The 11983-nt window shown below is 41.6% G+C and overlaps 1 protein-coding gene across 1 annotated transcript in view; it reads left to right on the top strand.

The window, feature by feature from the left end:
* Positions 1-30: 30 nt before the first annotated feature.
* The window catches only part of LOC104501976 (nesprin-2-like), a gene marked incomplete at both ends in the record, with an annotated part of 14831 nt that continues 2878 nt past the window's right edge, over positions 31-11983 (top strand). Inside the window, 9 exons of the mRNA XM_010145876.1 lie at positions 31-180; positions 3827-3960; positions 4268-4472; positions 6418-6594; positions 7982-8110; positions 8663-8817; positions 9163-9310; positions 10478-10572; positions 11917-11977. Of these exons, the coding sequence (XP_010144178.1) occupies positions 31-180; positions 3827-3960; positions 4268-4472; positions 6418-6594; positions 7982-8110; positions 8663-8817; positions 9163-9310; positions 10478-10572; positions 11917-11977 (1254 nt within the window). The remainder of the gene's footprint in view (positions 181-3826; positions 3961-4267; positions 4473-6417; positions 6595-7981; positions 8111-8662; positions 8818-9162; positions 9311-10477; positions 10573-11916; positions 11978-11983) is intronic.

The raw sequence follows: 11983 nt of genomic DNA, 5'->3' as shown, positions 1-11983 counted from the left end.
CCCCCCCTTTTTTTCTTTTTTTCCAATTAGGAGCTAGAAAACCAACTCACAACTAAATCCAAAACACTTGATGAACTCAAACAGAGTTTGGCTTTTGACGACACTGCAGACCAATCCCTTGGTACTCTGTCTCCCAGGATACCTGAGCTGTATGAAATGATGAGCAGCATTGTGAGCCAGGTAACATGCTTTGTTTGTGTTCAGATTTCCTCCACTACATGTTCTTACCCCCAGTGTTACTCATCTTCTTCAAGGGATGGCAGGATCTGGTACAAAAAAGATGAAAATTACTCCTTACTCTGAGTCTGAACCTTCCTAAGAACTTTTTTTAAAGTCTTTAACATAATGTAAACTAATGTATTTCCAAGGTTGAGAGAGGAAGAAAAGGATCTTGAAGTAGTTTGGATACAGGGGGAGGATGGACAGACCCCAATCTGCAGTTTAAGAAATTAAAGAAATAGCATTGCTGTTTTCCTGTGAAGTTGAAAACAAACCTTAAACTCTCTCACTTGATCTATCTCTCTTTCATACCCTGGTCTTTCTGCCCTGCGGTACACTGGTGGCAGCTGCCCGCTCCTGCCACGTTCTCACCACAGTTTCCTCTACACACCTGTATGACTTTCGCCATCTTCAGGCCCTGTGTAGTTTCCAGTTGCTTTGAGGAGAGTCTGGCAGATCGGTTGCCAATGCCATTTGACTCCCCAGCAGTTCGCATTTATAGTTAAATTATCTTTATACTTGCAACTGATCTTTTCTATCTATATGGAACTGACAGGCGCAGAAGATACGAGTACATTTACGGCTTTAAATTTGTGATAATAATTAACCATAGACAGTACAGGATTAGAGGTGATGCAATGATTGTCTTCACAGTTAGGATTCCCTTACACTTTGCTATAAATGTCCTGCTTCCATTTCTCAAAACTTAGTGAAACCTGAACCCTTTTGCTCTTCCACATGAGGTGCTGGTCCAGGATGGGTCTGCTGTTGCTTGGTTTAGGTGACCACAGAAATGGTGTTTCTTACCGAGAAAGCAGAGACATTTTTCTGTGTGTACGTGATGGAAGTTTTGCCTTGCAGTAGAGATTGCCAGGATTGGCATCCAAGTGCTTTTTTCTTCTTACAGTCACCATGGGTCTCGTTATTTTTAGTATTTTTCTGACAGAAGTATTGAACATACGAACTGTGGAATGTTCTTGCAGCCTCGTTGTCTGCATATGCAATGAAACACCAGGCGCAGCTTTTATCCCACGGGTGACTGTGCTCAGCAGAGCCCACCTGTGATTTCAAATATAGGTCTAAGGAGATGCAATACCTTGATTGTATTCTCCGTAGGATGATCTCAAGACTGTGAGTCTGTGGCCCAGAGACATTTCATGAGCACAATGTCTTTCTATCTTCCTTGTGTGGGCTGTAATTAGCTGTAGGCTACAGAAAGCAATTAGAGATTCCTCCTACCTATACAATGATTCAAGTAAGAATAGGGATGATTAATCCATCACCTCATGCGTGTCTGGAACTAGGATACAGTGATGTGTGCAGTCTATTTAGGGTGGACTATGGGTGTAGAAAAGTTTTCATCTTCCATTGTGTGGATGCATAGTCAGAACCAAAACCTGGCACGTAGCTTTGCCAGATCCCATGGAGACATTCTTGTTTGTTTGGCCTGTTTCGTGCTCTTCCCCAAGTATCTGGTACTGGCATGACTGGAAATAGATATTGAACTAGGTGAATGTTTTGTCTAACACAGGACATGCCTTCTGTACTTACCTGATACAGGATAGAATGACGAACCACACTGAAGGACGGCTGTGGGTTTGTGTTTGCAGTGTCTAGGAGTATGTGGGAAATGGAAACCGTGCTTGCCCCAAAATAGATTAAACGACTGTAATAATGAAGAGACACAGAAGACAAAGAGGATATCCACCTTTTAATTTTATATGAGAATCCTGAAGTGCCTACACCGCAATTTGGGCGGGCCTGCATCGAGTACAATGGCATAAGAGGGATGATGGCACTCCAGAGCACTGTAGTACAAAACAATTTCTGTTCAAATGTTCAGTAAAAGGAAACTTGATCTTTGGAGCAAACTAAGAAGATTAAGGCTTTCAACTTCCTTCCACTTGAGATTGATTTTAGTGGGAAGGAATAAGCAGTTCATTATTCAGTACTTACTACTTTTTGGGGTGTTCTGGAGTTGTGGCTGACAGAATAACACTATCTTGAACTCTGGATAAATTTTTATTTCCAGCAAATTCTTATACTTCACTCTAAATACTGTTTACTGCTTGATTTGATGCCTGTGTAGTTCCTTACCAAGTAGGTAAATACTCCAACTTGTGAAATTCTTGTGGACTGTCATGGAGTGAGTATTGAGATTAGATTTTGAAGTCAATTTAAAGGTGATTTATATGTCTCCCCAAGAAATAGTAACAACAGTGGTTCATTTGCAGTGTAAGCAGTTAACAACCTCAATGCTGTCAGTGCTGGACAACTGGGGAGTATATGATGAAGTTTATACAAAACTCAGCCTGGATATAGCAAGATATATGTACCACCTAGAAAACTGCAAACGTTCTGCGGTGTCACTGAATGCTTTGAAATGCCAGATCAAAATTCTCCAGGTAAATCTACTGAAGTTTTCTTATTTCTGTACTTCCTTCTGTACCTTTCACCAACCAAATAAACTCCACTGAAAAAAGGACAAAAAAACTTTTCTGATCAACTTCTGGAGGACTATTTTTAGATTTCATACTTTATTTAGCACGTAAGTTCAATTTCAATGCAATTCAGGTTCCAAGGTTCGAGAGAGAAGTATGGGTCGGCTGCTGCAATGTCTGCCTTACTGTGGGCTAGTGGAGCCTCCGTTCTGGGTTGCAGAGATCCCTGGCCATGTTAGTCTTCTGCATGTGCTGGATGACGTCCCCATATGAAGCACTGGGTCCTTATGCTCTCTTGCACTACAGAGTCCAGATGGACATGTACACTCCACCACCATCCCTCCTGCTCATGTCTGCTCAGTCCATGTCTAATCCACAGGGACAGCAGGAAGTTTGGCTGAAAATACAGCTGGCAAAGGAAAACCTAATGCCATCACCTTACGTGTTTGCCAAAAGGTTACTCGCCGTTCAGGTGAAAGATGTTGGTTCTCAGCTCATTGGTCAAAAGGAAAATCGCCCCTTTTCTTGTGCTTCCTGGGGAAACGCGCTGCCATAAGGCTGTAGCATATCCTGGAAGGAGCTGCCTGTGCACTGATGCTGGGACTCAGGGCAGAAATGAAGGGGACCCAGCAGAAAGATTGGCAAAGGGACTGTGTCTCTAGATCTGTGATTTGGATGCTCCCCTTAGGGGACTGTGTCCAGTGACCACTGACATGCTTTGCATTAAAGCGTTATTTGCATTAAAGTATCTTTCCATGTATAAACAGCCTTGGAGTCATGGTCCAGGACTCATGATTTCCCCTCCCAAAGCCATGGCTTGGGTTGGGTGGGTGCAGCAGCCCTGGGGACAGGAGGCAACTTTGCTGCCAGCAGAAATTTCCCTGAAAAAGTGGCTTAAAATAAAAACATTTTTGGTTTCTAGTGAATGAATTTAATTAGTTCAGGGCTGTGGGTTTGTTAAATGAGCTATTTCTTTAAAAACAAGTACCTCAGTTAAAGTAGGCCTTCTGAATGATTTTTAGCTTCCTAATTTTTAGGATCAGGTGATAAATTTTTCACAAAGATTTTAATGGCATTATGACTATCCAATCCCTACCCTTCCTTATAGGGAAGGCTATACTTAGGTCATTCATCTCCACAACTAATTGCAATAATCCATTTTGTAGTCTTTTCAAGAAGAATTGGAGAACAGTGAAGAAAGGTGGGCTGAGCTCCAGACTGCTGGCAATAACCTGAAGAAGGACTGCTCCCCTTCCTTTGGGGAGTTTATTGACCAGAAGTACACACAGGCATACACCAAGTAAGACTGTGAAAAAGAGCCATGGTTATTAGTATTTTAATTAAAAAATTTGCTGAGGCAGTATTTTAAGGTCTGTCTGATTTTTAAATCTATGTTAATAAGACTCTCCGGTCTAGGGGTACGTGTGTGAGCAGTAGCTGATTCTGCCTCTTTTGTGATGGATCACAGAGCACAAAATGGTGGTGTGCCAGCGGGCTTTCGGTGATGTGGGTACGAACGCAAAGAAGCTCCCACAGGAATCCTACAGCAGATGATATTCTGGAGAATCTAGTAGGAAACTGCTCTTACCCTTTGATAATGTTGGCAGGTGGAGCTCAGTAAACGAAGACATCACAGATCAATTGCGGACAGCCCAAGCGACCCTGCAGCTTTGGGAGCCCTTTGAAATTTTATGTACTGAGTCAGCAATCAAGTTAACAGAGTACCAAGAGCAGAGCTCTCGGCTCTTGGATGCTCGCCTGCCCGAGGATAATGTCATAGAAACCCTGAAGCAGAGGATACAGGATATAAAGGTACATGAATATGTTTCTGCTGCCTAGTACAAAATAGGATTTTTTTTTTTGAGAAACAAATCAAAAGAGCACCTTCTTCTCCCACTCCTCTCCCACAGTCAGTGGAAAACATAAAATCTGTGGATTTCTTCCGTTAATAGGCACCTTTGTATTTTCTTTAAATACTTTGACCACATCCTGAGACCAAATCAAACTAGAGTTAGCAAGGGTGAGAAGAGAGCAGAAGAGAGCAATTGTGTTCTGTCTCTGCCTCTTTCTGCTCTATACAAAGGATCAGGCCTGTGTCGGAAGGGATCATTAACCAGAATTAATTACTTCATGAGGCATGGCTGGGGAGGAGAGATGATATCTACTTAGAATAATAGCTGGGTTAAAAAGACTGATTTTCCAGAACACAGGACCATCGTGAGGTCTTCTACAGTGTTCAAATTGGGTTTATTTGGGTTTGGTGCTTTTTTGGCCTGGTCTGATAAGTTCACAGATTTCTGAGCTCATTAGATTATTCTAAATGCTTCTGACTTTAGGCAAATAAGATCTCATGCTGAGACCGCAGGGTACATCTGACTCTGGCAGGCAGCAAAGCTGTCATTAGGTTCTGACATTTTTGGTTCTTTCAGACTGCAATAAAGAAATATAATAATCCTTATTTCAGGATAGAGCAATGATTCTTCATGCTTTATGAACCTCTAGCCACATATTGGCAGAAATCCAAAGTATTCTATTTTGCATGTGGCCAGCTAACAAACTACATCACAGGAAAGAGAACTCATCTATTTCATGCTGTGTCAGAAACAACTGACAGCAGCAAAGCTTAGACAAGAATATTTTCACTTTCTCTAATCTATTAATGGCTGTGACATAAATTCATCAATATGTCAGCAAAAAGGCATTTTCTGGAAATTTTTGGGTAGAGTTTTGCACCTACTAAGCAAGGCACAATCACTAGAGTGCCAACAGCATTACAGAGCCTGTCCTGATATGTGTGTGGTTTTATTCTGGTTTTTTTTTTTTTAAGTGGTGAGTTAGAAGAATGGGGATCAGTGATATGGCATAGGAGTTACATGTGTTTGAAAATACATGTGCATTACAAAACTATTTTAATCTCTCTAATCTTTTCCTCTGGTACACATTAAGAAAGATTTATGGAATTCAGTTGCCACATTAAATAAAAATAAAGTCCTGTAGAGAGAGAAAGAAATCAAAATGGGTGATGTACTGAATGGCCAGAGTGTCATTTAACAATATGGTTCATTCCAAAGGTGGAGTCAGGAACTAAGGGCAGTTTTGCTTTTTAGGCAAACATGTTTGCTTTGTGCTATTAATCAGAAGCCTTTGTTCATTACTCACAGAAAAGATGATATACTGTGGCAAATCCCAGAGTATTTCATGGCTAAAAGTAAATGACAGTTGTCCAGGTAAAAAAAAAAAATAATCAAGTACATTGAACGAGTATAAAATTACTCCATTTGTTCTTGTACTGCCTTTAGAGTTAATTTTATAGCATCATTTTTGTAGTAAAGGGGGACAAGTAAAACCAAACCCATAGTCATCAGTCACTAATGGATCCAAAGGACTGGGATGCTTGTAACATAATAGCATTCCTCATCTGCAGCAGTTTCTCCACCTGCTAGTGTAAATCTGTTCTGGAGAGAGATTCTCATTTCTCTCCCTGATCTCCTCTGTAGCAGTAGTATCCCACTGCCTGAAGCTACTGGTGTTCCATTGAACTTTGAACTGTGCCTTTCCCAGCACTAGAGTCAATGGATGCAATTTCCATTATCCTCCCAGTAAAAGGCTGAAGCTTTCACCATAGCTGAATTTGGCTCCCAGAGGAGATAAACAAAAAGAGCTTAGTTACAGCAACAAAAGATACTAAAAGAAAGTGGCACATGAATGACAATCTGATTGATTTGCTGACTTTTTTTCTTTCCACTTCTCTCATCAGAATTTACAGGATGGCCTTCGAAACATAGAAGGATGCTGTACCAAGATCTCTTTGATGGCTGATCAGATAAAACAGCAGCTTGGGATAGATGCACAAACCATTCTACCATACAAGCTGTATCTCCAGAGATCATCCTATTTGGAAAAGATGATGCAGGGGAAGTTAGATGAATTTGAGGTATTTCTTTTTTAATATTAAATTAGCTGTCACTGTGAGGTAACTTCTTCACTAAGGCCCTATAGTTCTTGAATTGAAGTTAAATTTCAATAAAATAAAACTTGACAGTGTGATCAGCTATGTAAAGAAATAACACATGAAGCCAGAGGGACAGAGGAAGGAAGGGTTTCACCGTTCTTACCTGCTTGTGTTGCTCTAACACAACCTGTTACAGTCAAGCAGTACGGGACCCTCAGATGATTAAAAATTAGGGAACATATTTTTATTCTAGGAACTTCAAATTAAGTTGAATACTTTCTTAGCTACGCCTTTGAAAAAGCCCAGGGGCTTCAGTATGCTTTGATAAGAGTGCACACAATGCACCTAAACCCAAACAGAAAACTCTGGTCATTTGTTGTAATCTTGAAGACCAGATTCACATTCCTGTTCAGGCAGAGCAGGGAGCGACCTGGACCCAGGTTTCCCCATGTGATGTTCTGCTCACAGGAGTGCTGTGGGATTGACTTCCCTCTGCGCAGATACTCCTGAGAAAACTTGCGAGCAAATGTACTGCTGTACGTTTACTGATGTACAACTAGTCTGTTCCTGAGAAAAAAGTCCGGTTTCAGTGAATTGTTCCATTCTAAACAAAGCCCAAATTCATCAAGAAATTTTAAGCCAGCTCTCTTTATGACTTCTTCTACCTGCCCAGTTCAATGGCCAGAAGCCAGGTATCTTTGTGAAGTTAAAAGATTTCTCACATCCCCTGTGAACTTCTTGCTCCATGAAAAATTTCATTTCTGGGTAGTCATTTTCTCTGGTGTAACCCTGCAGTATGACCAGAGAACCACTTAGAAAAATGTGCCGTTCGGGTGTGCTTAGATCTGGAGCTTAATTCTTGCAAGAAAGAAAAAGCTTTCCCTGACCCAGAGAAACCAACATAGTGGATAAAAAAGTTGAACTGCAGCCCGAGTTATTTCTCTCCACAGAGCTCCTGTAAGCTGCACAGCCTCGTCTGTAGGCACGTGGGAGCAGGCTCTCTGTGCAGCTCAAAGGAAGCTCCTTTCCACAAGCTTCTTCCTTCTGATAAGCTAAGTTTTGGCTTTGCAATTTGAAATAAATCAAATAGCCCAAAGTACAAAAAGGTATCGCAGATGCCCCTATTCCCTCCAAGTAAGATAGGAGCCTCTCAGGACTTGGAGTTTCAGTTTCTTGTTCTCTGATTGGCTTAAAGTTTACCTTTATCCAGTGAAAAAATGGAAGAAGTTCAGAAAATGAGTTATAAATACATTGGAATTTGGATTTAACATCTGTTTGTTTTCCTGACGATACTGCTTATTGCTCCTTTTTGTATACTGAACATATGTATTAAACCATAATTAACATCAATATGAAATATTCACCCTAGTTCAAGCTTTTACAACTGGAGGATTTCAATAACTGCCTTGAAACGCAGGAGGCTTACGTCAAGAATTGCACAGATGCCTTCGATAGTCTCTGTGTAGAGGAAGAAACAGAGTACTCAAAATTGTTCCTGGTATGTTTGGATTCCAAGTACAAAAAGATACTAAGAATTTAAGTGTCTATAGGATACCAACTCTTGCCTACTTCGAGAAACTTTCTGCGTCCTGAGTATCGTAGTTAGAGCCCTTCCATCAGAGTCAATATAACCTCATCCAAAACAAAGCAATGATTTAAGTTCAAAAAAGCTCTCAATGGGCATTGCAGGCCAAAGGCCTCCACGGAGGGGAGGAAAATCACACAGAGTCAGGGTTGATGGGAGATCTTTTCCCCGGCATTTGCTCTGGAGCTACCCTGTTGCCCTCATTGCAGGGTACGAAGTAACTCTGCAAATACCAGCTCTTGAGCATCTGTTCAGCACTGTTGGAAATGTGGGCCCTGTGTAAGGGAGTTGTGACTTTTTTGTTTCCTATATTCTTTGACGTTAACACAGAAATGTTGGGGGGTTTGGGGGTTAGCAATTTGGATGCATATTGATCAAATGCTTCCTACAGAAGAGGCTTCTGGTTTTCTTTGAAATGAAAGAAAGGCAGTATTTTATGCAATTTATTTATTATGTTACTTCCAGAAACACACACTGGAGCTTGCTGCACTTTCTCCAAGCATAGAGAGCTTGAATGAAGCAAGCATTAGGCTGCCACTCAGTGACTTCACCCTGAAGAAAATGCAGACCCTGACTCGGCAGTGGAGTCAGAGAACAGCGGCTGCTCTGGAACAATGCCGGTCCGAAATGCAAACAAAAAAATCACCACTAACCATTTCCTTTTCTGTGAGGAAAAGCAAAACCAAATTAAAGCATGGCAAGTCTTGCAGTCTGATCTCAGCTTTCCTGGGGGCTTTCCAAGCTGAATTCCTGCCCTTTTCATTTACTCACTTATTCAGTGGCTCTTTGTATGCCAAGTCACTTGAAGCAAAAATCTGGCGGTTCGTAGGTGAAGAATGTAGCAAAGTGCCAAGCTAAACCCTGCTGTGTTAGTGTTATGAACCACCACATTAGACCACATGCAAACATATCCAGAAAAACAACCACCAATGCAGTAGTTTCTGATTATTTCGTTTATTTTACAGAATGCTTGAGGAAACTCAAAATGATGAAGACAAATTTTTTCAGAAGTGTGAGAACTGGATTCAGCTCCTAGAAAAAATGCAAGAGGCCTTAAAAACAAATATTCCAGGACGGTTTGAAGAACTGCGAGAGCAACAGAGAGTCTATGAGGTAAAGCTGGCTCTAAAAATGGAAGCATCCTCCTGAATGGTGAAGTCGGAGGGAAATCGATAGAAAAGGCTGTGCCTTTTGAAATCGGACAATCTGGGCTGAGTTGTACAGAGCATTTCACTCTTGAAATGTGGCCTTGTACTTACACAGAAGAAAACTTCAAACTGTGAATGTCCTTTTCCAAAATGCCTGGATCCCTCTTTGCAGTAATCAGACCTTTAGGAGTGCATCTTCAAGTGTTGCATTACGGAGGTCTTGGATTTCTCCAGCCCTGAGGTTACTTGCCTGTCTGCCCGTCTCGGAGCACTGAAACAAACCTAGTCAGTGTGCTGGCGGTCTGGCAGGAACCAGGCCAGTTTCTGGAAGAACTGCCTTTAAAACAAAATGTTTTCACAACATATTTCTATTTTGACTAGTTGTTAGATTTTGGTGGAAATCTGTTTTGTTGGCATTTGGAAAAACTTGCTATTTGTTATAGAGAGCTAGTGCTTCACACGCGTATGACAGTATCCATTCCGAGAAGGCACATCGCATTCTAAGCAAAGGGTCTAGCTGTAGATGTTGTCTTAGTGGCAGGAGGATGGAAAAACAACCACAATACAGGGGAAAAAAAATGTGGTAAATACTAAACATCGTGAGCTGTTAGGGTGAATTTTGTGTGGCACACAGCTTCGTACTACCCAAAGTGCTGTGGCTAATTCCACGGGGTGTTATGTCTCTGCATGTTAGTGATATTCATTAAGGTCCACAGAAAGGTATTTTGTCTCTTTTACTCAGACCTCCGAATCAATTCATTCATTGCAATGAAATTATTTATAGCATAAACATTTGCTCATTGTGAGTAAAGAGTAAATTCACCCTTATGTGTAGCTTTTTTATACCTTTTCTGTGGGTTTCTGTCTAGATTGCCTTTCTCATGAATGAGCCCAGCAAACCCAAGGCTTCCGATCACCTGTAACATACAGTTCCTGGTGGGTTCTGCTGTCACGTACATGCAAATTCCTCCTGGTTTTCAAACAGTGTGGAATCTTGTAGGATGCATTTGACACTAGCACTTGAGAGAGTTTTCAGCACTTAAATAAATGCTGTCACTCCAGAGAACCAGAACCAGCTTTCTTAGCAAAGGTTGTTCAATACTTAAACCTGTTGTTCTCATGGTATTTTCAGATGCTGCAAACTGAGATTTCCATAAATCAGCAGACATTTAATTCTATCATAGAAAAAGTTCTACCTTCCTTGGAATCTGGAGAAGCAGAGAAAAGGTAATCTATTTGTTTTTCTCCCTAAGACCTTGGTAATTCAGTGAATATGCTCTCTTCTGTGGAGTCGGTATTGAATCTTTGCTCGCATGAGGACATAAACCCAAATTCTTGCCTGGGCTCTCTCTTTAAATAACTTCCTGGCACATTTTGCAGAAGTGTGAGGAGGTGCAGTGAGAAAGAACCACAGGTGCCCTGGCCAGACTGTGTCTTGGATAGTAACTGGATGTTCTGCCTAACAAAAATAATTGCTTCTGCACAGGAGGTGTCCTTGTCTACTGCTACCCTGCAGTTGTTGGACCTTTAACTGTGGTTGAGAAGCTACCTTCTTACCGAGGGGAATGAGGATGCAGCAGAGGAAGGATCCTTCCTCTACCTTTCGAAGTGCAGAGGTGTGAGACTATCCATGTTGCCCCGGCACACATGACAGGGCATTGAGTCAGCAGCCACAAAGCCCAAAACATATGGTAGCTAAACCTGTTTTTTATCAGTATGATCGCACACTATTCTCTTATTCAATGTAGAGTGAGAAGCAGCAAGTAATATTTGTAAGCAAAGGTTCAACTGCCTCAGGCTTTTTTGCTGTGAACATATTACCTCTCTGTCAGAACTGGCTGCTTCCAAAGAGCTGGCAGGACAGTGTGTGTGCTCCCGTCAGCCACTTCAGTATGAAGTCCATAGCTTGGCTTAAAGCTGCTGGGGTGAAACTAAGCAAAGCCACTGGAGTTTTGTGTTGAAGCTGGCCCCAAACACAGGTGTTTGCACAAGAGCTAACCCAGGGGCCATGGCCTTCTGCAGAGGAGCACAACCCACAGAAGGGGATTATCTTAATGACTCCAGCTAAATCTGCTGAATCATCTAACCATGTTGTAGGAGAGGCAAAAACACTGCTTGATTGGGTTCAGAGACCACACGGAGCCTTTTCACACTGTAGTTGGATCTCACTGCTGTAGGATACAATGATGGCTGAACCCTGCTTACAGCCTGGTAAAAGCACAGATCAGTTTTGCAGCGTGATCAGAGGCCTTGTCTTACTTGCATTGACCTTGTTCTTCAGAGAAGTGTTTAGTGTATATTGTTTCTGTGATTGCTATACCATAGATGATGCTGTACCACAACAGGAAGACTGACTTGCGTTACCCATTCTTATATCATGTAAAAGGTTTTCTGGATTGCTCAAAAGATGGACTACAGAGAGCAGAGCTGAGCTTAATGCTGCAGAGAGCTTTTTGCATAGTTGGGCGTTGTAATTGGAATACAATGCTGCAAATGGAAATCCATCACCGTCATTGTAAACCGCAGCCTTGAGATCAAAATGTATTAACGCTCCATGCTTGTCATTTTCAGAACGGAGTTTATTTCCAATCTCACATTGATGAAAGAGTACTGGCAGAATGTTAGCCGGATGGTTCAG

This window comes from Buceros rhinoceros, unplaced genomic scaffold (assembly GCF_000710305.1).
Source record: "Buceros rhinoceros silvestris isolate BGI_N320 unplaced genomic scaffold, ASM71030v1 scaffold24521, whole genome shotgun sequence".
NCBI lineage: Eukaryota > Metazoa > Chordata > Aves > Bucerotiformes > Bucerotidae > Buceros > Buceros rhinoceros.
Note: the sequence above shows the minus strand (reverse complement) of the source record. Positions and strands in the feature narration are given on the sequence as shown.